This window comes from Mandrillus leucophaeus, unplaced genomic scaffold (assembly GCF_000951045.1).
Source record: "Mandrillus leucophaeus isolate KB7577 unplaced genomic scaffold, Mleu.le_1.0 Scaffold93, whole genome shotgun sequence".
NCBI classification, from domain to species: domain Eukaryota; kingdom Metazoa; phylum Chordata; class Mammalia; order Primates; family Cercopithecidae; genus Mandrillus; species Mandrillus leucophaeus.
This window is the reverse complement of record NW_012110141.1, coordinates 3,496,382-3,520,778: the sequence shown is the minus strand read 5'-3', so window position 1 is coordinate 3,520,778 and position 24,397 is coordinate 3,496,382. Positions and strand designations below refer to the sequence as shown.

General features: G+C 36.3%; 1 protein-coding gene across 1 annotated transcript in view; it reads left to right on the top strand.

Annotated features, from left to right (window-relative positions):
- PTAR1 (protein prenyltransferase alpha subunit repeat containing 1) overlaps positions 1-24,397 on the top strand; it is a 98,648-nt gene that overhangs the window by 49,462 nt on the left and 24,789 nt on the right. The window contains exons 2-6 of the mRNA XM_011970199.1: positions 11-175; positions 2,365-2,390; positions 9,037-9,206; positions 18,135-18,201; positions 24,059-24,163. Of these exons, the coding sequence (XP_011825589.1) occupies positions 11-175; positions 2,365-2,390; positions 9,037-9,206; positions 18,135-18,201; positions 24,059-24,163 (533 nt within the window). The remainder of the gene's footprint in view (positions 1-10; positions 176-2,364; positions 2,391-9,036; positions 9,207-18,134; positions 18,202-24,058; positions 24,164-24,397) is intronic.

The window sequence follows — 24,397 nt, the reverse complement described above, 5'->3', positions numbered from 1 at the left end:
GCCCTTCTAGGGAGGAGGCAGAGCCGTGTCGGGCGCCGCTGGCCGGGCTTTCCGCTACCGGGACGCGCTGGCGGACGAGTCCCTAGAAGTGACCTCGAAAAAGCGAAACGGAACGACTTTCTCTCTCCCTTCCCACCTTTTCATAGGAGTTCACGAAACTCCAAAGACTTCCCCCGTAGGTCCACATCCTTCCTCTGTTTAAGGTACACGGGCGCACGCAACAATGTGGGTCTGTGCATACCTTGTAAACACAACTCTTGAGATTCATCCCGGTCATTGGCAAGAGAGGGTAACCGATCGTCTTAGTCTTAATGAGCCCTAAACCCCTCAGTTTACTAACTAAAGGTGGTTTGAGGCTGCTTTTGACTTTCGCCTTACTTGCCACAAAATTGTAAATTGACTCCGATAAAACATTGTGTTTTGAAGGTGAACGGAGCATTCTCAAGGGAAGCTTCTGTGGGCGCGGTGTGGAGTCTGGGATAATGCAAATGAAACCTCGATACTTTTTAGCATAAGCGGATTCATAGTTACAAGGAGCATGTTAACTCATTTTTATCCCAGCACTGCTGCCCTCTTTAACGGGACACTGCAGAATTGACACATGTATCTCTTCCGTTTTACTTGAAGTACTCTTGGAAGATACCACAAGAGTCTACTTTTTGTAACACTTTGCTTTTGTGTAACAAGTGAAAAGAAAAGAGAGAGAGAGATCTCCATTATACAAAGGTGTAGGGAAGAAGCAACAGTGTACCTCCTTTCCCATACCTCTTCCTCCTCAAAGAAAAGAAACATGGCATTCAGTTCTGCATTATTTTCACTTTAGTTGTTTTTGGAGTTTATTTTTACTTTTATTCTTTAGACTGGAACTCAATTTTTTTTTTTTTTTAAGTATTCTAACAGGTTCAGCTTTTCTGCCTAAAAAAGTTGCCAAACTTGTATCTTACCAAAGTGTTCTTTTCCTCCAAGGAGATGATTGTAAAAGAGTTAAGAAGCTCTCGGATGTTTGCTCCCTTGTGGCACAGAATTGGAGACGTGCAACTGTGCCACATTAAAAACAAAACACTGCTGGCCTCAAAACACACCTGCCACCTCTGACAGCATCCACTTCCCTCCCCCTTATGACTGCTGCCTTTTTCAAAATGAGAGTGTTTGGAATGATTTCCTGGCAGTATCCATAGTGGTTGCTGAGCCTTCTAAAGAATGCTTTGATGCCTTGCTGTATATCAGTCTTTCGATTTCTTTTTGAGAATGGGAGCCTTAGTGCAAGTAAGAGACAACCTCAAAAAAAAAAAAAAAAAAGTTGGACAAATGAAGAGTGTATTTTCTCATCACTGGTATTATTTTTCTAGAAGAAATTACAGCAGAGATTAGAAGTCTAATAAAAAATATCGTAATCATCTTATGTTCTCTTCTTTGAGGTAGACTAAAAGAGCATCATTATATTTGAAGAAACCAAGATTGAATGTTCATTGGCTTGGCAGTTTAACAGTGCAGTTTGGAACACGTCCCAGTTCTTGTGGATCACATTTACGGAAACTCTTAAAGGACTTTAATGCCCCTCCCTAATCCTTTTTCTACTGTGAAACTTCATCAATATATTCTCAATGTATAATTTATTAGTAATAAGGGTTTGGCTCATTCGAGATTTAAAACTTTGAGATAAGTTGGATATTCGGAATAATGAAATGATTTGTAATATGGATCTTAAACATTTGAATAGCTTACCTCACTGTTTAATACTAGTCATCAGCTATATTTGAGTACATATTCCCCACAGTAAAACTATTTTCAATAATATTACTATGCATCTTTTTAAGTGCTTTATAATTTGGGCTTTTGAAAATTGCCTGCACTTTCTTCCCTTAATTTAGCCCATTTACTCCCAAAATAAAGAGGCTGTGTTTCTTTTCTTTTTTTTAAAAAAGCATTGTTTATCTGTGACATTTGTATCTAACTTTACTGTATCTAATTACACTTTCAGTATTATAAAAGTTTCCTTCTCCAAGCTTAAGGTCGGTTGTAATTTTATTAGCCAACATCTACTTCATTAAATACACTGTTTGTTTATGGAGAAATATTTAGCCAGAAGGAGTTGAGGATGCAGTGGTGAGATGTGGGTTTTGTTACTGTATGATGTGAATAGGTACCTTCTCAGCCTCAGTGTCCTCTTGATCTTGTGAGGCTGATGAGAACACAGGAAAATCACCTCACACAGTGGTACTTAGTTGCCACTCAATAAATATTAGACCTTCCCTGAATCTCTGTTCCTCACCAAAAATATATTGGCCAAATAATTGGTGAATATGAAGCACTTTATAAACTGGATAATACTATATAAATGCTGTTTTTATGATTGACTCTTAGATAATCATATCGGATTCTCTAAAACGGTAAACTTGACCTAGGGATAGTCTTTAACTTAGTGTATGGACCCTGTGCTAGTGTAGAAGACAACAGTTTACAATGTAAATAGTCATGTTAAAATTATCTTATTCAGTAAGTTACTGTTTTTTCTATTAAATATTGAACTCTCCCTGTTTATGAGGTGTTGTGGGTACCATCTTTACTATGTGAAACAAGTTTAAAATACAGTTCTTGAACCCAAGGCACTAACAGAAATTTATGTAATGGTGGAAATTTTCTATATCTGTGCTGTGTTCTATGGTAGCCACTAGCCATGGTAGCTATTGAGCAATTGAAATGTCCCTAATATAGACAGGAACCAAATTTTAAATTTTATGTAATTTAAATTGATTTGTACCTAGTGGCTCCATGTGCCCAGTGACTACTGTGATGTGTAGTGCAGGTGTAGATGAGACCTAAGACCAACTGCATGAATAGTAGATTAACACTCCAAAGTAGTTTATAATAAAAGCTGGATAGCAGCATGGTGAGCAAGTGCTATGGGAGTCTAATAGAAGTGGAGAGGAGGCTGGTTATGTCTGGGATAGGGCTCTAAGTGGAAATGGGTTTTAAGCCGAATATTAAACTCTGGGTAGGATTTGTAGTCTCAGCGCGAGCCAGAGACCTCCATAGGGAACAGTGAATTGACTTAAAGAAGCAAACTGTGACTGAGAAGGTACAGTAGGGCCAGATTATGGAAATCCTTGACTCTCATTTAATTTCTTTCATTCCATTTATACATTCTGCAAAAGATTACCTCTGTTTGACAGGCACAATGCTGGTCTCTGGGTATACAGAGTTCAAAGCTGGGTGGCTTAATGAACAAACCAGACATGGTCCCTGTCCTAATGGGATGTTAAGCAGTCAACATACAGATTATGAAGAGTCAGAAAAAGTAAGAAGGGTACTTAGATTAACAACATGGAGGCCTAATTTAGAGTATGAGGTCAAGATAGTTCTTTCTGAGGCAATAGCATTTAAACTGAATGAGACATGAGGGGTGAAGAAAAGCTGGCTCATGGATGCACACTTCTAAGGCAATGGGTAGGCACCAGTGAACATTATTTAGTAAAGAATAATGAAAGGCAGTTTTAGATTGTCTGCAAGGTGAACTGAAGAATAGAAAGCCAGAGTCTACTGGGCTTCTTGTATCTGATTTTTATTTATTTAAGTAATAGTGTAGTATAGTGTAAAAATTTGAGTTTAGAGTTTGACAGTCTAAGCTGTCAAACTGGATTTGAATCTTTGCTTGTCATTTATTAACTGAGTAGACAGACAAGACTCTTCATCTGTAAAATGGGATCAGAATTCCTACTTTATGAGATTATTGTGCAGAATAAAATAGTATATGTAAAATCTAACCGTGCATGGCAAATAACAAACAATAAACAGTAGTAATTTGTGTAGCTTTTTCTAAATAAGGTCAGTAATATAATTTCAGTGAAACATTAAGTTGATAATCTTTGGAATTAATGAGAAAGCCTATAAGGTTTCTGAAGTATCTAAATCACCAGGAGAATTTTAATTATCAATATCAAGGGTCAGTTCATTTAGATGTTTTACTAGCTTTCCTTTTTGGTCATGCTGGAAAGAATTCCATTTCTTTTGGGGGGTGGGAGCAGAACAAAACCAAAATAACTACTGTTTAGATTTAAAATGTTTTTACCATTTCCTGAATCCTTGGACTGTTTTCTGTTTGGTTGCTCCACATTACAGGATTCAGTTTTAGTATTTGGGTACCATCCATCTCTCCCAGAAGGTAAGCTGGTTGATACAACTTTTGTGGATAAGTGGCTCTATTCTAGTTGGTGGTGTTTCTGAGAAGTATAGATAGGACAAGCTATCTAAACATGAGGAACAAAGTCAGTATCAGTGTTACATGAACTGTGAACATCATCTGGAAGCCAGTGAATGGATCCCCATTGTGATGTGAGGCACTCAGAGAGATGTATCATAGTGTGATCTTAAGTAAATGTGCTGGTTTATTCCACATTGCTCTGCCTTTGGAGCAGCCTGTGATGAAGGTAACCTAAAAAGTGAGTACCATTAGAACTTGATTGCCGTCCCAAACCATTATATCTTTAAAAATCCTACGATCTTCTTAGTTATGCAGGTAATCGAATACCTTGTTAAATACTAGGAATATAAATGGCCAGAAACCTCACAATGTAAAAGGGTGAAATTTATTGGTAGTGAAAGAGTGCAAACATTGCTCTCATAAGACTATTTTGTAAAGAAATAACTAGAGATATGTTTGATATTTATAGCACATTCATTGCAACCATTAAAAATATCAGAATTCTTAAGCCTGTAATCCCAGCACTTTGGGAGGCCGAGACGGGCGGATCACGAGGTCAGGAGATCGAGACCATCCTGGCTAACACGGTGAAACCCCGTCTCTACTAAAAATACAAAAAAAAAACTAGCCGGGCGAGGTGGCGGGCGCCTGTAGTCCCAGCCACTCGGGAGGCTGAGGCAGGAGAATGGCATAAACCTGGGAAACAGAGCTTGCAGTGAGCTGAGATCTGGCCACTGTACTCCAGCCTGGGTGTCAGAGCCAGACTCCGTCTCAAAAAAAAAAAAAAAAAAATTCAAAATTGATTATGTGGGAAAATATTTAATGCGGATTGCTCAGTTTTTTCCCTAAAGGATTATAGAATATGTTCAATATAATCCCAGTTTTTGAAAATACTTAGGAAAAAAGGATGTATACCCAGCTGGGCACAGTGACTCACACCTGTAATCCTGACACTTTGGGAAGCTGAGGTGGGAGGATCACTTGAGGCCAGGAGTTTGAGACCAGCCTGGTTAACATAGTGCCTCTCTCTCTCTCTCTCTCTCCCCCCTCCCCCCCCCCCCATATATATGTGTATATATATAAACTTCTTGAGCCCAGGAGTTGGAGGCTGCAGTAAGTGAGGATTGCACCACGTCACTCCAGCCTGGATGACAGAGCAAGATCCTGTCTCAAAAAAAAAAACAAAGATATATACCCAAACATGTTAATAGCTACAGAGGGATTGCAAGTGACTTTTACTTTTTGTTTTTGTTTTTTTCTGAGTTTTCCCAGTGTTTCTTGAGTATAGAATTAGAACTTAAATTTACAGAAAAATAGAAGGAATTGATCTAAATCCTGTTTTGCTCTTCGTTCTAGTTTCGTGGGTTTAGGCTAAGAATTAGGAGGCCCCGATTCTTAACTTAGCTACTAGCAATATGACCTTAGGTAATCCTCATAAACCTCACTGGACCTCAGTTTCCTCATCAGATTAAATGACACAGAAACGCAGTCCCTTCCAACTTTAAAATGATTCTGGAAGGAATCCTATTCGAAATTGGCTAGAAAAAAGTGGACTGTGACTTATGGGATGAGACACAGAAGTCTGAAGTCAAACACACTATTATTTGGAAGCTTACTGACCTATCTGTCTTTACAAAGTACATGTAATGTGTTTTAGGAAGCAACATAACACTGTATCTTAGGGTCACATAACTTGACAAAGGCTTAAATTCTTTGCCTCGGCTTTCCATTATCTATTAACCAACACACTCTACTGGTGGACTAAAGGCTCTTAAATGGATTAATGGTACTGTATTTCATCTTTGCCTAGCACTTTGTAGTTTGCCACTTTCTTCACGTGACATTATTTGGTTTCCATAACAGGCAGGGAACATACTATTCCTGTATTTCAGATGAGGATACTGATGGCAAGTGACTTGCCAAATTCTCATTGCTTGTCAGTAGATAGAATGGAAACTAACTAGAACTCTGGACTTCCAATCAAGTACATTTGTCTTTACACCCTACTACCTCTTTTCATGTGTTTTCCCCCTAGTGCTCTACATTATCTGTTAAGACTGTTTTTATTCCCCTTACATGCAAATAGCTGCTAGGTTTCTCAGTCATAAAATTTGAAAGCTGGGTGAAATCTAGCCCATTTCCCTTACTGGAGATATAATACAATTCTACCATTTTACAGATGAGGAAACTGAAGTCTATAGAAGCCAAAATGACATGATATTGATATGTATGTATATGTGTGTATGTGTATATATACCTATTTCCATCCAGGACTTGGACACATGCTGTTTTCAGTATACTTTATTAGGAGAAAATCAGAGATAATGTTTTTTTAGAGGGTCAAGAAGTGAAAACTATGAATTTGAATATTATCACTAAAGTACAAGAATAATCAGCTTTTCAGGAAGCAGTTATTGGGTACCTGCTATATCCAAGCCATTCTTATTTTATAAAGTATTTCTTGAAAGAACAGCCAGTCAAAGCAGTGTGTTTTTTAATTGTGCCAGATGGCTCTTTTCTGTAGTTTAGATACCAGATTATTACTTGGGCATTTTAATCCTAGTTTAATTAGTGAGCAAGATAGGTTTTTATATTGTGAATTTAAGTTAAAAAAAAATCCCCCCCAAAAACAAACCATACCTGGAAACAGGATTCTTTTATTCTTGTTACTATAACATTTATATTGTTGAATCTTGCAGTTCTTTGAAGTGTTGTAAGTAGATTATTATATCTCAGAGATATATTTCAGAGATTATTATATCTCAGAGATTATTTCAGAATTTCCTGAAATAATCACATTGAGTTTACTTATTTACTTATTTATTTTTACTTTATTTTTTAATATTCTTCATGTAGTAAAACACAAACATCAGAAAATACCAGAGATTCAGTCATATATTAGTCAAATATAGCCAGATATGGCTAGGGGTCATAATAATGAATTAGATAGATTTCAGGATACCACCAAATAGAGATGCAAAAATATATTTTGAAATACTGGGCATTGACCTCAGGTACTCTTTCAGCTTTGTCCATATTCTTCCTATAGGACTTTGTTTATATTATTGGAGTGGTAAAGTGGTAACATTTTATTATGGATATTGACACAGCTCCCCAGCAAGACTTTAGCTCTTTGAAGTCTGAGACCACTTTGCTTTATTCTTTTTGAATTTTAAAACCTAACAAAGTACCCAGTACATTGTAGTTAATCAGAAAACTTATGATAGTATTGATATAGTATATCAAAACACTTTTGAGTCAACTGAGCCAATTGTAAGGATAAAAACCCATAGATCGCACAGCCTTCTTGGGAGTTAAATTAGCTTGAAAGAATTGTTAGTGTCTTGCAACCCCTAAGATACCCTTTTTATTGATAAATCCCTGTGTCACTAATGAAGTGATCAGTAGAAAGTAGATTACCTCTAAGCTATCCAGTTTAGTTTCCAGGAGGGGTTTGATTTTAAATCCACAGCCTCCTACCAATTTGTGATAGTGGCCGAACAAAAAGACAGGGTGTTTCTCCTATTTTGTAGTTGAACCAGTTTCCCTCTTTTTAGGTCTATCAAACCACTGTGGTTTTGGTAAGGGGATGCCAGGGACATAATACATAATACCACACACAAATTCCGAAAACCAGTTCATTATTCTGCTTTTTAAAGACATGTTTAAAATATCTATATAGACACTGTAAAAACATTTATTTCAACTACTCTTATTGTTAAAAAGTTTCTCGTTATTCATTAATTAAACAGAGGACATTCTGATTGAGAAAGGATCCTTTGTGTAGGCAAGAATTATAACTTCCTTTAGAGTTGAAAGGCATGTGAGTGTGTTTTGCACACATTTTTTATGTTTGCTGGTTCATTTACTAAGTAAGTCAAATGCCCCACATGTTGTTTATTAAATCTCTGCCTTTAATGCAGATTTTCAGCTTAAGTTGAGGTGGATTGAGGGATATAGATGCTACCACAGATGAAAATGATTGAATTCTGAAATGTATTTTGTGTTTTAACATTTGGGTGATTTTTTAATTCAAAATAAAAAATGGCCCAAAATCTCACTGATAAAATAACTTTTTTTGATTCTTTGTTTCTGGTCCATATGCATTTATTAGCAAGCAAGCATAAACACATCTGTTAACATTAAAAAAATAGAAATACATACAAGTTATTAGATAATTGAAACTGTATAAAAATAAAATCCTTCCTTAACACCTTTCTCTCTCCAAAAATGTCTTGTTATCCTTCCAAGAAAATTTTTAATGCATTTATATATCTTCTAAAGAAATTATATAAAAGAATTTGTGCTGTACACTATGTTCAGCATTTTGCTTTTTTGTTTTTCTTTTAATATATCTTGGCAACTTTTTTAATATCAGCATATGCAGATCTACCTTATTGTTTTTTAATGGCTTGATTATGTGGATGGGCCATATTTATTTTACTAGTCTTGTATTGATAAACATTTAGATTGTTTCTAGTTTTGTTGCAACATTGCAGTGAACATCTGATTCATATATTTTGGTATGGGATAATTTCTGAGCAGTTGAATTGCTGGATCAAAGGTATGTTCATTCAAAATTTTGAAAGACTTTTTTTTTTAAGTTACCATCCAAAGGCAAGACCAGTTTTCACTCCTGTCTACAGAGAGTACAGCATACTCGTTTTCCCATACCCTTGCCACTATTAACATCTACCAATCCCAGTAAGTGAGCTAAATAATATTTTTAAGGAAGGGGGAAATATGTGGGGTTTTTAAAATACTCTGAAATTAGAAAAATGTTGAAAAGGTTAGTATTCTTATTTTTAATTCTTTTTTATGTTTTACATATTAAGAGATGAAATTGGCCTGATCCCATGTCCTGAAGCTAGGTATAACCGGAGTCCCATAGTCCTGGTTGAAAACAAACTGGGTGTGGAGAGCTGGTGTGTCAAGTTCCTTTTACCATATGTCCACAACAAGCTCCTTTTGTACAGAACAAGAAAGCAATGGCTGAACAGAGATGGTAAGTATGAATCATATTTTCTTCTTTTAGTTTTTAAAAGCGACACGGAATACACTAGGAAGAGCCCTTGTCTGATCAATGCCAATCCAGGTTGGCATTCCTGGATTCTAGTTCTGGCTCTTCTGTTCACTGTCTCGGTGGGTGCTAACCTTTCTGTCAAGTGAGTAGTTTGGACTCACCTGTACAAATTTTACAACCACAGTGATTATATGGAAGCCCTCAAGCAGAATTTCAGGGCACCTCCTGTAACAAGAGCAGTTCAGATTTTATCTGTTTATTTATTGGGGTCATTTGTAAGATTTAATTTGAAGGAAAATAATCTGAATGTCACTGAAGAAGACTCTAGTCCCTATAGGCTCAGTCTCTGGTTTCTAAACCTTTAGTATTTTATAGGCAGCAAAACTCATTTCCATAGCAGTCCAAATGAGATAATGTAGGCATGATGGTGGTAGTGATATTGTGAACCAGCCCAGTGATTTATGGATGCGCCATTCCGCTGCAAATTCCAACTGAGCTCTGGCCCTTTGTGTACTGTTCTTGTGCTGAAATGAGCAAAACAAAACTATCCAGCATTTGCTTCTTCCATTTCTCTCAGACAGTTTTTTTTTTTTACTGCATCAGACAATCCCTAATCATTCCATCTGGTCTCTTTTCTTGGTGTTCTGCCATATTAAGCCTCCATGTGTACAAATTCTGTTTATCGTTGTATGCCCACCTCAGGTCTCACTTTTTGGGAGAAGACTCATTTAACACCACATCCTTTACTGTTTTTGTAAAGCTTCTTCCCCTTCCCTCGTACGACAGTACCTTCAAAAGCGCTCAGTATGCCTGGAGGCTGATTTTGAATAAGAACTTTGTTTCCTTGAGAATTTTAGTTGCCAGTTTGGTAGCCATTACCAAGGGTCTACTTATACCAGATGGTGTCCTGAGTACTGTGGGGGATAAAAAGATGAATAAATACATGGTCGCTTTATTCAAGAAGCTTACAGTTGAGTGACAAACAATCTCTTTGGGGGTGAGAGATGTAGAGAAGAGTGTTGCCTATTGTATGACATACTGATTTCCTTGAATTTCTCTCACACTATCTGTAACATACTGTCATTAATTGGTTAATAACACTTTTCCGTTTTTAGACCATAGAAAAAGACTCTGAAGGTTTAATGAGCAGTGGTTTCTATTTTCTGTGTGACTGTTTCACTCAATCCTTTGTTATATATTTTCTTATTAGAAGGCCGTGCCTAAGTTTAGTCATAGCCCAAATTTATGGCATAAACTTTTAAGGCATGGGTTTAGGGATAAACTTAAAGGTAAGCAAGTTTATCTGTTGTTAGACCCTCTTTAATTCTGCATTCCATCACCGTGCTGTAGTTTTCAATGACACTGAGGTAAAAAGTAACACCATATGGTGCCATGAAGTTATTTTTTGTCAAACACAGCCGTATTGTTTATGTTCTGGTGCACAGAAATGTGTAATCGAACCAATGTATAACTAACTTTAGTTGGGGGATAGAATGATTATCTTATAGAAAAGAAACTGAATTTTAAAAAGTGAGAGGCTATAGTTGCCCATTTTTGTATGCTATCTCAACCTACCCTCTTTCTGTGGTCTTCCAAGTCCTCTTCATTTCTCTTGTTTTTGTCTTTCTGGACGCTGTATTGCAGGCTTTGCTGTGTCTTCTTACCACGTAGTTTTAATAGGCTCAAGAGGAACCCTGCAGAAGATCAAATGGTTAAGCTCACTCACACAAATAGCTGGCATCTAAACTTTGAATTCAGATGCAACTGTGCATGTGTACGAAAGCAGCTTTTGATTTGATCCTAGCCTGTGTCCTCATGGAAGCAGTTTTTGATTTCACTATTTTGAGGGGGGTGGATAGTATGGTATCACATACTACTCAGGTTATATATTGTATTATCAGTAAATATAAGGAAGTGAATTTTGGGTTTGACAGAAAAATATATCTGAAAATGCTGAAAATAAAAGAGTATTCTGCCAAACTTATGAACTGAAGCAATTAGAGCACAGAGGTGAATCTTGCTAAGAAAAACATGTCAAAAATGTTAGGAAAAACCAATTATTTCATTAAAATGCTACACCTTTAAAACTGTTATAGAGAATATACATATAAGAAGGCCCAAGTGAAGAAAGCTGACAATTTCAGTAACAGTTTCTGAATGTCTGTCTGTGTGATCAATCATGCCAGAATCCTAGGCATCTACCTAAAAATGTATTCTGTAAATGAAGGTGGCCTTTACTCCTGGGATAGACTTTTTTCTTCCTAACCAAACTGAATTCTTGTTTTCATTAACCTGCTGAATTCCTTAGATGTTTAGGAATTATCCCTGTTTAGTTAGTTAGAGATTGACTTTTGTTTGTTTTTTAAGTCTGCAATAGTAATACCCACATTCAGTTTGGGAGAGGACTGATTCTGTAATTCTGATGTTTGAGAAATCCATAACAGAAATAAGAAGCAGGAGGGAAGACCACAGCATTGGAGTTCTTTCTGGACAGAGCTCTCTGGTGCAACTCTTCAGATGTGCCTCCTGCCATCTTTTCTTGCTCCTCTCTCTTTTCCACAGCCCTCACTTAGTCTGTATCTGAGCTCTCTCTTTAAAAGCTATCTTTTGCGCTCCATTTCTTTGGCTGACCAGGCCTTCGTTATTTCTCATCCAGACAAATTTTATTACCCCATAACTGGTCTACCCAATTTCCAGGCTCTTTTGTGACCCATGTCCATCATGCCAGTAGCCAGTCATTTCAGACACGCTTGAACAGCGTTTCTTAAAAACAGTTTGTCCGACGCTTTTCTGGAATACATTATATGCTCATCTTATTTCATGATACACACAGGATCAATGTAGAGTTGAAACTCCTTAGCATGGTATTCAAGGCCCTTCACAGTCTGTCCCCAGTCTTTCCTCCAGTTTATATTCAGCATCAGAGGTTGCAGATTCTCAGCACGTAGGCTGAAGCTAATCTAGATACATTTTGGTGTGGCTTGTATAATGTCTTAAAAATTACTTTTTATTAGTTGGATAAATCTGATTTCTGTCTTAATTTGAAAAATCATAAGGCTTGGTTGAGTATACGACTTTCTACCTGGCAACAATTGGCTGGGACATATAGCCTCTACTCTTCTTAACTGGGCACATCTGTTCCAGTTTATCACAGCCTTTTCAAGCTCTTGAGACACTGTGGCAGAGTGTTAGTTGACACTTCTTGTCAGATTTCCTTTGGTGCTTTTTTGACATTCATTTGAACCCTAGAAGCATTTATGTTAGCAGCTGTTTGATACATATGTTCATTGCAGCCACAAGCAGCATTCTTCCATTCTTTGACTCTGTGTGTACTACTGCCTTACTTCCATGCCTTTGCTGAGGCCAGGCTCATGTCTTAATGTTGGCATTATCAGTGTGGTTGCCAGCACATGCACGTGCATGCACATGCACACACTTAACACTGAAGCCTTTTTGACTGCTTCAGGAAGCAAAAATTATTCTCTGCTCTCTTATGGGAGCCCTTTATTCAGATGGCTTGCATAATAGTATCACTTGTCACACTGTATTTTAGCTGATTATTTAAATAACCTTTTTCCTGGCTGGAATGTGAGTTTATAGGAAAAGGGATTGTGGATCATTTTTGTTTACTCAGAACCTTTACGTGTTCAACAGACATTTGTGAAATGAGTAATAAGAGTTTGTAAGCAAGAGGTTTTAGCTTAATCTAGCTATTGATTCCGTGACTGTGTAGTATAATAAACAAGGCCTCTCTGGTGTTTACCATATAGCTTTACCTCAAGCTTCACTTCTTGTGGTAACCTGAATGTATTTTGGAGGAAAAGAATTACTGATTCAAGTTGGCCTTGAATTTATTTCTATATGCATGAAAACCTTTCTCTGTTAGAGACAGTTGTCAAATCCAGTGACCATTACCAGGTGACTACTGGCCTTGGGCCATTTCTAGAATGCAGTGCAGCAAGAAAGGCATATTGATTTTTCTCCAACTTCTGTAGCATCCTTTTATCTTCTCCCTGTTATAGCTGAAATTTAGCTACTTTTCTATGTATAATGTGCCCTGATTCTTTTTCTCCCTGTGACGTGATGATGGGTGAGGCATATATTGTAGTGTGTGAAACAAAGAAACATTTATTTGCTGGTATATGTTCTAGTGTTTGGAGAGAGACCTGTTTAATTTCAAGAGACTTTAGAGATTTCAGTAGCTCATATATTTTTGGTGAAACTGCAGAGGAAATGGTATATTGTTGATGAAATTGAGAGAGTGAAATAGTTACAACCATTGATTATACATGTTCTTTTTCAGGTCTTTGTTTCAGTCCTGACCTGCAGAAGGCAAAGTAATTGCCTGTAGTGTGGTAGAGTGAAAGAGCATCTGCTTTGCAGGACAGCAGACCTGGATTTAAATTGAACTCGTCAGCACACTGAAGTCACTTAACAATGACTTAGCAAATTACTTAACCTCTTTCTTCCTATTTGCACACCAAAAGAAGGAAATACTAATCAAGACCTCAGAGGGTTGTTGTGAGGATCTCATTCTTTAATTATGTCTGTTACTTCTAATCTAGTTACTTCTCCTAGTCCTTTCTCATTTCTGTCATTGCACTTTACCCCTATCTTTTATATCAGACTAGAATCTTTACTGAAGGAAGTCTTGTCTGAACCTAAGTCCTGAATGAGGAAGTTTTAGCAGTTTGTGAAAGAGGAGAAGAGAATGGCTTGTGGTTGTATATGTTACTAGGTACCACTGATGGTGGTCAAGGCTGTTGATGTTTTAAATTCCAAGACTCTTAAAAGTCAAAAAGTATCCCTCTGCTCAGCAGTCACTGCTTATCCAGCTTAGGAGGTTCTTTTGCTCCCTCTGGAGGCATCCAGTCCCAATATCATTTGTGGAACTGGACTAGGAAATACAGGCTTTGTAACAGGAATTACCATTCAGTCCTTACTGTATGTCAGAGACTATACTAACACTTCAAGGGTTTAGACATCTAATATCCCCATGATAGCTCCATCTTACATATGAGAAGGACAGTAAGGCCTAGAGAGATTAAGTGATTTGCCCAAGAATTCCCAGTAAGTAATGGAGCTGGGCTGTGTCTGAACCCGGTAGCTGCTGTTGTTCTATTAGGGAGGGACCTGCCAGTAGAGGAAATGTTACTTTGATAAGTCTTCCTGTATCTTCACATAACCATAAAATGAAAAGCGGGGACTTAAGTACTTGCTGTGTCAGTTTTTGCCTTGTGCTGCTGTACAGAAGTCTCTCATGGAGAATGAACTTCTTGTCTTATGATGGAGGGAGGAGGGGAATTGTGTTAGAAGTACAAACAAACAGCAACTACCATTGGTCAGACATATTTTCTTTAAGGTAAAAAGGGAGATTCCAAGGGACTATGCCAATTTACCTAGGTAGAATAATCACTTTTTAGAAAATTGTAGATGTCAAAAGAAATTCCAGAGGCTTTCCCATCATTTACAAACCTTTCCATGTAACTACTTGACTATGAAGGGTTTTTTTGTTATTGCTGCCTATTTTACAAGTTTGGAAATTTAGACAGTTTTACTAAGGGAACAACCTCCTCATTCCAGACTTCCTTACTTATTTTGAAAATACTCATTTCTTGGTCAGTTAGTGATGGCGTTTAAGTGAACAATATTTATTGAATACTCACTATGTGTCAAAAAGCTGTGGAGAAGTGGAATGAATTTCATTGCTCTCAACACCATGAGGTTGATGTTACCATCCTTATTTCACTGAGGTTCCAAGAGGTTAGGTTATGTAGGTAGTAAGTGGAGAAGCTGGGATTCAAACCCAGGTAGTATGGCTTTAAGGAAGGCTTATCCTCTTACCACTCCTTTGTGCTGTGGTCAGACATGGAGCTGCTTTTGACCAGGGACTGTGCTTACTCATCTTCAGCCAGCTCAATACCTGGCTTATTGTAGATGCTTACAAAATTTGTTGAGTGAATGAATAATTTGAAGATGTATTAGAGAGGACCTGCCTGCAAAAAATTTATGGTCCAATTAAGAGGACAATATTTATGTAAGTAACAAAAGTAAGATACACACAAAACGGAGATGAGGCCAGGCGCAGTGGCTCACACCTGTAATGCCAGCACTTTGGGAGACTGACGCAGGCAGATCACCTGAGCTCAGGAGTTCAAGACCACCCTGGGCAACATGGTGAAACCCTGTCTTTACTAAAATACAAAAAATTATCTGGACGTGGTAGCACGCGCCTGTAGTCCCAGCCACTGGGGAGGCTGAGGCATGAGAATCGCTTGAGCGTGGGAGGCAGAGGTTGCAGTGAGCCGAAATTGTCCCACTGCACTCCAACTTGTGCTACAAAGTGAGCCTCCATCTCTAAGGGAAAAAAAAAAAAAAAGAAATGAAAGATTTTTTCCAACTAGGTAGGTTAGGAAAGGCTTTAAACATTTTTTTTGTTAAATATTAGGAGATGGGAAGACATGAGGCAGAAAGAATAGCAAGCAGGTAAATCTGAATTCTGTTCAGAGAAAAGAAGGTAGGCGGGTAGGAGGTGTGTTCATAGGATAGTGGGGTTTGACTCAGGTGGAATGTAACCTGTGAGAGAAAGTAATGGAAGGCCAAGCTGATCAGGAGATTGAGACCAGGTTTCAGAAGGCTTCATTTCCTGGTACATTTTACCACTACCTTGTGTTGTAGTCATGCTCTGGTATCCATAATCTCTTGGAGAGCAAACTATGTGTGAAGTTCCATGCATTTTTATCTTTGCTCATACTTTTTCCAGTATGGTAAGGTGGTGCCGTGACCACTTTATTTATTTAGTCTTCCATGTATAATTCCACTAAGAATTAATTGCAGCTTTTTTGGTGGGCCCCAAAATGTGGTTTATGTTTCTACTTCATAATTATTTTGCCTTATATAATTATTTGTTTATATAGTCTCTCCAACTTGAGGATAATCTAGAGGCAAAATTAGGTCTTATTTATCATTACATTCAAGCACTCAGTCCTAAGGGCCTACTTTAATCTTTGTCCATAGTCAATACTTGGAATATTTATGGATTTAAACTGAATAGTGACATAGAATATTGTATTTCTTTTTCTTGATAAACATTTAGTGCCAAAAACTACTAAAAGTAAAAAAATGAAGAGGTTAATTATTCTTCATAGGCATAACGTGTTGTAATGTATGTAATGACTTAGAGGTCAAAATAAATGTGTGCTGATCCTACTGTTTGTTGCTAGTTGGAATTGAATATTTCAGTATGCTCGCTAGGAATGAAATCATGGGCCCCAAGTAAATGTTAATCTCCTATTAAGATAGAATAAAATAATTGATTTTATTGTTAACTAGAGTATTTTAAAATGACTATTGGATGTGTTTATGTGTATTTGCTCTTAGATATTAAAAAGTTTATATTTTACTTAAACACTGAAAATGTCCCAATTATTATGGGCAGACATTTTGTTTGCAGCATAATTAACTTGTTGGAAACAATTTTGATGTTGACTTTGCCACATGCTAATTGGGTGACTACGGGCAAATTGCTTAAATTGCAGAATTTCAGTTTCCCTATCTGTAAAGTGGGATAAGAATATTTTGGATTGTGATTATGAGGATTTAGTGAAATAATATAAAATGAAGTGCTTACTACGATGCCTCATACACAGTAATGCTAAGTAAATGGTAATAATTATTTTTATTATTTTATTACATGGCATTTAATAAGAGCTTGATAGGGTTGCCTTAATTTAGTACTGTGCCCCTAGATAGATAACCTTAATCCTAGAATTCTTTTCAGTTTTAGTAAGACAAAGACAATATGTCTCAACTTTGTTAATTTTGTTCTTTCAAATACAGGCTTATGGTGTTTATTTGAATATATAGGAATTCTGTCAAACCATGGTAAATAAATAGCTAATGAATGTGAATAGCCAGTTCATAAGATGAACTATATGTAATAAACAATGAAAATGTTCCTATTAGCAAATGTAAATTAAAATAAATGAATTTGTAATTTTTTATTTGTCACATTCTTTTTTAAAAATATATATAGGTCAGTCATAGGGACATAAGTACACTCATGTTCCTTTTGGCAGTATAAATAGATACAGTCCATTTTAAAGACAATCTGGAAATGCTTAGTAGGAGTCATACTGAGTTTTATGTTGTTTTGACATAGTAGTTCTGCTTCAGGAAATATATCCCAAGAAAATAGCCTACAAGACAAAAAGTTTGTTTAAAAATGTTTATAGTAGTATTATTTATAACATTAGAAACAAACAGGAAACAGCCTAAAGAGTAAGGTAATTGATAGTACATAGGACTAAGGGATTGTTACGCAACTGTTAAAAATACATACTGTAGTAATATAGGAGGATACATATGAAATAATAGTGAAATATATAGAACAAAGTTGTACATTTGTCGTTGCTATACCTATGTAAAAATATGTGCAAGAAAGGATAATTTTTGCAGGAGATTGTAAATGAATTATGTTAAGTGGGTTGGATTCTGAGTAATTTTTTTTTTCCTTTTGAAAATTCACGCACACCGTCAATACTTGAGATATTTGTGAAGTTAAATGAATAGTGGCATAGAAATTTTGTTTCTTTCCTTGGTAAATATTAAATTAGTACCAAAAAGCACCAAAAAAAGGAAGGGGTTAATTAGATTATTCCTTATAGGCATATTGTAAAATTGTTTGTGTCAGCTTTTAAGAGAGTTACACTTACCAAAAGTAGGAGAGGGTCTTGAGGGTAATCTTCATATCCCTGACAGCTTAGAAGAGCGTATTTATTATTAAAGTTAGTATGACATGAGATATATATTAGTATAATGTGATAGAGAGAAAGAGAACCTTAAAGAATGAGAAGCCAAGCTTTCAAAGGTAGGACTATTTGTTTTTAATATGACTTCTCTTTATTTTAGAATTGATAGATGTCACATGTACCCTGCTGCTTCTAAACCCAGACTTTACCACTGCATGGAACGTGAGGTATGTTATTTTCATTAGTGATATGATAAAGTTTGTCCAAATTTCTGAAGACATATTAGCCCCATAAGTTGTTAGCTTTTGAAAACGAAATATAAACCATCTTACACTTATTTCTTCTACCTATTCTTTATATCTGTGACAATTCTAAATATGCATTTTGCCCCTTTTTGCGTAGTGATGTCTTCATAAACTTTCTTGCCTGAAATATAAATTGTCATGTTGAGTTACAGTATACTGTTTGATACATGCTTTTATTTTTCCTTCAGTTTTTGGGGTGGGCGAGTAATGGGCAGTCGGCATAACTGGTTGGCTTGTGAGGCATATAACATTATATCACTGGTATTTGAGAAGCACTGCAGTGTAGTGGAAAGTGTATGGGATGAGAAAGAAGGGAGTCATGCTTGACTGTGGCTTTTTCCCTGAGTAGCTGAAAGGATGGAATTGCCATTTACTGAAATGGCAATGTCTGGAAGAGAAGCAGATTTAGGTAGGGGGTGCTTGTTATAGGTCAAGAGTTCAGATTGGGACATGTTAGATTTGTGTCCAAGTAGTTGTATGTTAATTTAAAGTTCAGGAAAAAGGTCTGGGCCAGATGTAAACTTGGCAGTTACTAACATATAGATGGTTTTAAAGCCATGAAACTGTTTTAAGATCACTAAAAGAGTGGGCATAGCTAGAGACAAGAACCAGTTCAAAGACTGAGCCCTGAGACATTCTAGTTTTCTAGGGTTGCACAATCCAGGACAGTAGCCACAAAGCCATATGTGGCTATTGAGCCCTTGAAATGTGATTAGTCTCAACTGAGATGTGCCACAAGTGATAAACTGCGCATCATGTTTTGAAGACTAGCAAAAAATGGAAATATCTCATTAATAATTTTTATATTGATTACTTGTTGAAATTATAATATTTTGGATATATTGAATTAAATATATTTATACTTGTGTTTAATATAGCTGTTAGAACATTTTAAATCATATATGACTCGCATTTGTGACTCACATTATATTTCTATTGGACAGCACCGTTCTAGCATTTGCAAGATGAGGAAGAATCAGCAAAGGAGACTTTTAGGAAGGTACCATGAACTTAAAATTCAGAGCTTTTTTAAGGGTAGGGACCATGTCTTTTTTTTTTCCCCCCTTTGTTTCCTTAGCATCTAACTCTAGTGCCTGTACATAATAGATATGCAGTTTGCAAATTGGGCACAGAAATCAAATTCAGTGAAAAAGAAATCAGAGTAATAGGAAAGTAGGAATGCCATTTTTATTCATGTTCTTATATTCCTCACCTATAGAGAGGAATTCAAAACTCCTTCAACAAAAAAATTCTCACTAGCATAGCATATATGCATTGATAGGTACATACACACACACACACACCTGTATACCTATGTGTATACACACATGTTATTCATTGTATATCCTATAAACCAGTTGAGCACAGGAGGAAAAAACCTGGTCTTAAGATTCATGGAACTTAGTCCTGTTTCATCAGTTAACTAGCAGCTGACTTTGAGTATAACTTTTGATTCTCAAGAGTTTTGTTTTTTTATCTGTGAAATAAAAGATTTGAATTAGGTGAATTTTTTTATGATTCTATTAAACTTAAAAAAAAATATGTGTGGTTTGTTCTTATGAAGGGAAGTTGCTCCATAAATCTAACTTGAGGGGTGTTTATGATGGTTCATCCTGAAAATTACTCTAGTTAGATGATTAGTAAGGTTTTGTGCTAGATGAGTAGAAAGGGAATCTTGATTTTTTAAAAATCCTTTGTGGATATTTCTAGTAAATTTTAATATGTATTAGTAAGATTGATTGACATATAAAGACATCGAATCATAGGTACATTTTGAGCAACAAACTGCTAACTTCATAGTAAACTTCTCTAACCCTGTACGGTCTCTATTGCGTATCAAATACACAGAACTTTATTTTTAATTGTTAGTGGATCTCTTCTATATTAATCCTGGAAGGCATTGAGTGATTTTTGACTGCATTTTTCAAACTGCTAAAGGATAATGCAATAGACGTCTAGTTCAATTTGTGGATATTGCAATCTTAGGGGAAGGAAATAGAGGCAAAAATAAGTTTCTGAACTAACCTCCTGTGATTACAGTGAGTGATACACATAATTTAAAATTTTAGCTGGTTATTTTTTTTTAAAGAAAGAAGACTGCTACTTTTTTTTTTGCTTTGAAAATTGGTGATTTACCTGATGAAAGAGGTTGACTTAGTAATAATGTCCTATTTTCTTCATCAGTCTCTGTACTTAGAATAAGCAAAACACCTTTGAGCAACTAGAATAGTTGATGCCAAACTCCAGTGATTCATGTTCTGTACTCATAGCCTATTGGTTTAAATTGGTAACTTTATTTAATGCATATTTGATGTTTGGTTCTGACATTTTGAGCTAAGAAACCTGAGCAAGTTACTGAACTTCTCCAGGGTTCAGTTTCCTCGTCTGTAAAATTGAGGTATTTGGCCAGGCATGGTGGCTCACACCTGTAATCCCAGCACTTTGGGAGGCTGAGGCGGGCAGATCACGAGGTCAGGAGATCAAGACCATCCTGGCCAACATGGGGAAACCCCATCTCTATTAAAATACAAAAAATTAGCCATGTGTGGCGGCGCTCACGTGTAGTCCCAGCCACTTGGGAGGCTGAGGAAGGGGAATCGCTTGAACCCAGGAGGCAGAAGTTGCAGTGAGCTGAGATCGTGCCACTGCACTCCAGCCTGGCAACAGAGCAAGACTCTGTCTCAAAAAAAAAAAAAAAAAATTGAGGTATTAGGGAAAATTTTTTTATAGATAAAAAACGATTATGTGATTGCTATTAACTTTACCACCTATCATATTTGTCTTATTGTCTCCTATTTATATATTCATTCATTTCAGTGGGCTGATGGATAGCCATTTGATACTCTGGGGTATAATCCAATACTATGTTATTGATTTTGTTGCTGAAATCATTCCAGCTGTGGCCACTGGAAGCTCTTTCGGTTGCTCCCCATGTCCCTTTTCATATCCCACCATATATTTTTGAGCACTTCCTTACTTTCTGGCTCTATAAGATGCTCCAGGCAAAAACAATTAAATTGTTTTCGAAAAACTTGTTTCATCAATATCCACCACCTACAAATGTTCAGTACTACCCCTAGCAATGTTTATTACATTGATATAAAAATTTTGCTTGATGCCATCAGGTGATCTTTTTCAGTGTCCATATATTAACATTGATTGAGGTTGTTTCAAGCTAAGATGTCTTCCCAAAAATGCTGGTTAATTCAAAATAAAGATATTACCAGAGTGCCCATATTTTTTTTCTTTTTCTTTTTTTTAAATTCTGTACCTCAGTGGTCGCCCAAGGGAGTGTCCATAAGTTAAGAAACTTTGTCAAAACTCAGTTATAGGGTAAGTGCCTCTTTTTTGAAGAAAATTTTGATTATCTCCCTTTATATATGGATATATATGGGAATAAAGGTGGTCAGTTATAAATAATAAGAGGTCTTAAATTTAGCAAATGGAAATTAAGCCTAATACAATCAATTCATTATAGTAGTTGTTTTTTAAACTTTAATGGGCATCTTTTTTTTTTTGAGATGGAGTGGCACTCTATCGCCAGGCTGGAGTGCAGTGTCACGATCTCGGCTCACTGCAACCTCTTCCTCCTGGGTTCGAGTGATTCTCCTGCCTCAGCCTCCCAAGTAGTTGGGACTATAGGTGCGCGCCACCATGCCCAGCTAATTTTTTTATTTTTAGTAGAGACAAGGTTTCACCATGTTGGCCAGAATGGCCTCAATCTCTTGACCTCATGATCCACCCGCCTCGGCCTCCCAAAGTGCTGGGATTACAGGCGTGAGCCACCATGCCCAGTCAATGGGCATCATCTAAAGAGCTTGTTTTAAAACGTGTATTGCTGTGCCCACCTGAGTTTCTGACTCAGTGGGGTCTGGGCTGAGGCCTGAGTTCTGCATTTCATGTAAGTTCCAGATGATGCTGATGTTGCAGTCAGGGTTCACTTTGAGAAACATTGCTCTCAAAAGTGGTTAAAATTACATAGAGCAATATTTTCCTCCTTTTACTTTATAGATATCCTGACTTACTGTATGAACAAAATGTTACTGATTTCAGAAGGAAAAGAATCCAAGACTGCAAAAGCAATTGGCTGTTCCAAGAAAAAAAAATGTGTTTTATGTATATATATTTTATATACATAATGACAAATTGGTTTCCTGAACATTGAAGGAAAATAGTTGTTTTCTTTATGAAATAAAACTTTATAAATAGTATGTCACTGTTGGAAAGAAAGTGTATTGTGGTATTTAGAAATTAAATCCATCTAAGTAGATATGGTGTAAGAGCTGGATTCTGGTTTTCTCTGGCTTAAACTTCTCTAAAATAAACGAATTATCAGCCCTACCACAGGAAGGACATTTTAAGATTAATAAATAATAACAAATGACCTGATTTTATTATAAAATTGTAGATACATTGAGAATTCAGTGAGAGTGTAATGTCAGCACTTATCAAAAACTTACCTGAGAAATTAAACGTAAATTGTATTTACCTGAGAAACAGGTATGGAAAGCTCTTTTATGATATTCTTTATATAGTTGGTCCTCTGTATCCGTAGGTTCTGCATCCATGGATTCAACCAACTGCAGATAGAAAATATTTGGGAAAACTATTGCTTTCTGTAGTGAACATATTCAGACTTTGTTTTTCTGTCATTAGTCCCTGAACAATATAAGAACTATTTATATAGCATTTACATTGTGTTAGGTATTATAAATAACCTAGAGATGATATGAAGTATATGGGAGGATGTATGTAGGTTATATAGCAACACATTTTACATCAAAGACTTGAGCATTCGCAGATTTTGGTATCCGTGGGAGGTCCTGGAACTAAGCCCCAGCAAGATACCAAGGGACAACTGATTGCATTGAAGCTTTGGTTGGGCTTGAACAGTTTTAAAAACAACCAAAACATTACATTGCTTTTACTTCTGCTTATATTAATATTTTTAAAAGGAATGGCCTAGTATATCAAGGGCCATGGAAGTATTTTACCTTGTTATTAGCTCTTTTGGAAACTTATCCAAAGTAAGAATACAAAAGAAAGAAGTCATAAGCACAAAGCTTTTCCCCCCCACCCCCCCCATTTGTTTTAAAATAACAAAAAGTTTGAAGCAACCTGAATGTCTAACAATAAGGGAAAAGCATAGCTACTGAATGAAAACTATTTGATCATTTAAAATGTTCATTACAAAAATTATATAGAATCATGGGAAAATTCTTAAGATATAATGAGAGCAGGATATACAATTATATGTTAAAATGTATGTGTGATAGGGAAAATTCAAAAATAAAAAATGGTAATTTGGTTAGAATAGTGATTCCCCAACCATATTGTGTTTGTTGTATGTGTGGTTTTGTAATGAAATAGATGATGTCAAGTCCTATTTAGGAAACTAGACCAATTCTTGATTGGTATTGGATTGGCCCTGTAGATACGACTATCAGGTCTCATAACTTTCGGAAATGAGATAGGCCAGAAAACCCCTTTGCCCTCACACAAATAGCTAACATTTCACCTGTTGATTTAAGACCTTCTCTTTCTGCTTATTAATTTGTTATATTGGGATTATGAGAATACATTCTTGATTACTGCATGTCACATTTATGAGTGTTTTGTATCCCAGAGTGGCTTGGGCTTTTTTTCTTTCTTTTTTTGTTTTAAAATTCTTAGACATTCACTTCACAATGAGGCTATATTAAAAGCCATGTAGAACCTTTGGCTATAAGAAAAAAGTAATGTTTAATTTTTTTTTTTTTTTTTTTTTTTTTTTTTACAGGAAAGAGCTAATCCTCTCTGGCACTTTAAATCCAATTAAGGATTTACATCTGGGAAAACTCGCCTTAACTAAGTTTCCAAAGAGTCCAGAAACTTGGATTCACAGGTGTGGTTAACTTACAAGATAGTACTCTTACTTAGGATTCAGAATGGCTGGAGAAAGAAACATGACATGTGAGAGACAAGGTTACATATTGGTTCCAGAGCATGAATTCTGAAGTCAGGTTACCTAAGTTTAAATCTAGGCGCTATATAACTTGCTACCTAAGTGTTCATGGGAAATTACTTAACTCACCAAGCCTCAGTTTTCTCGTGTGTAAAATGAGAATAATAGTTACAC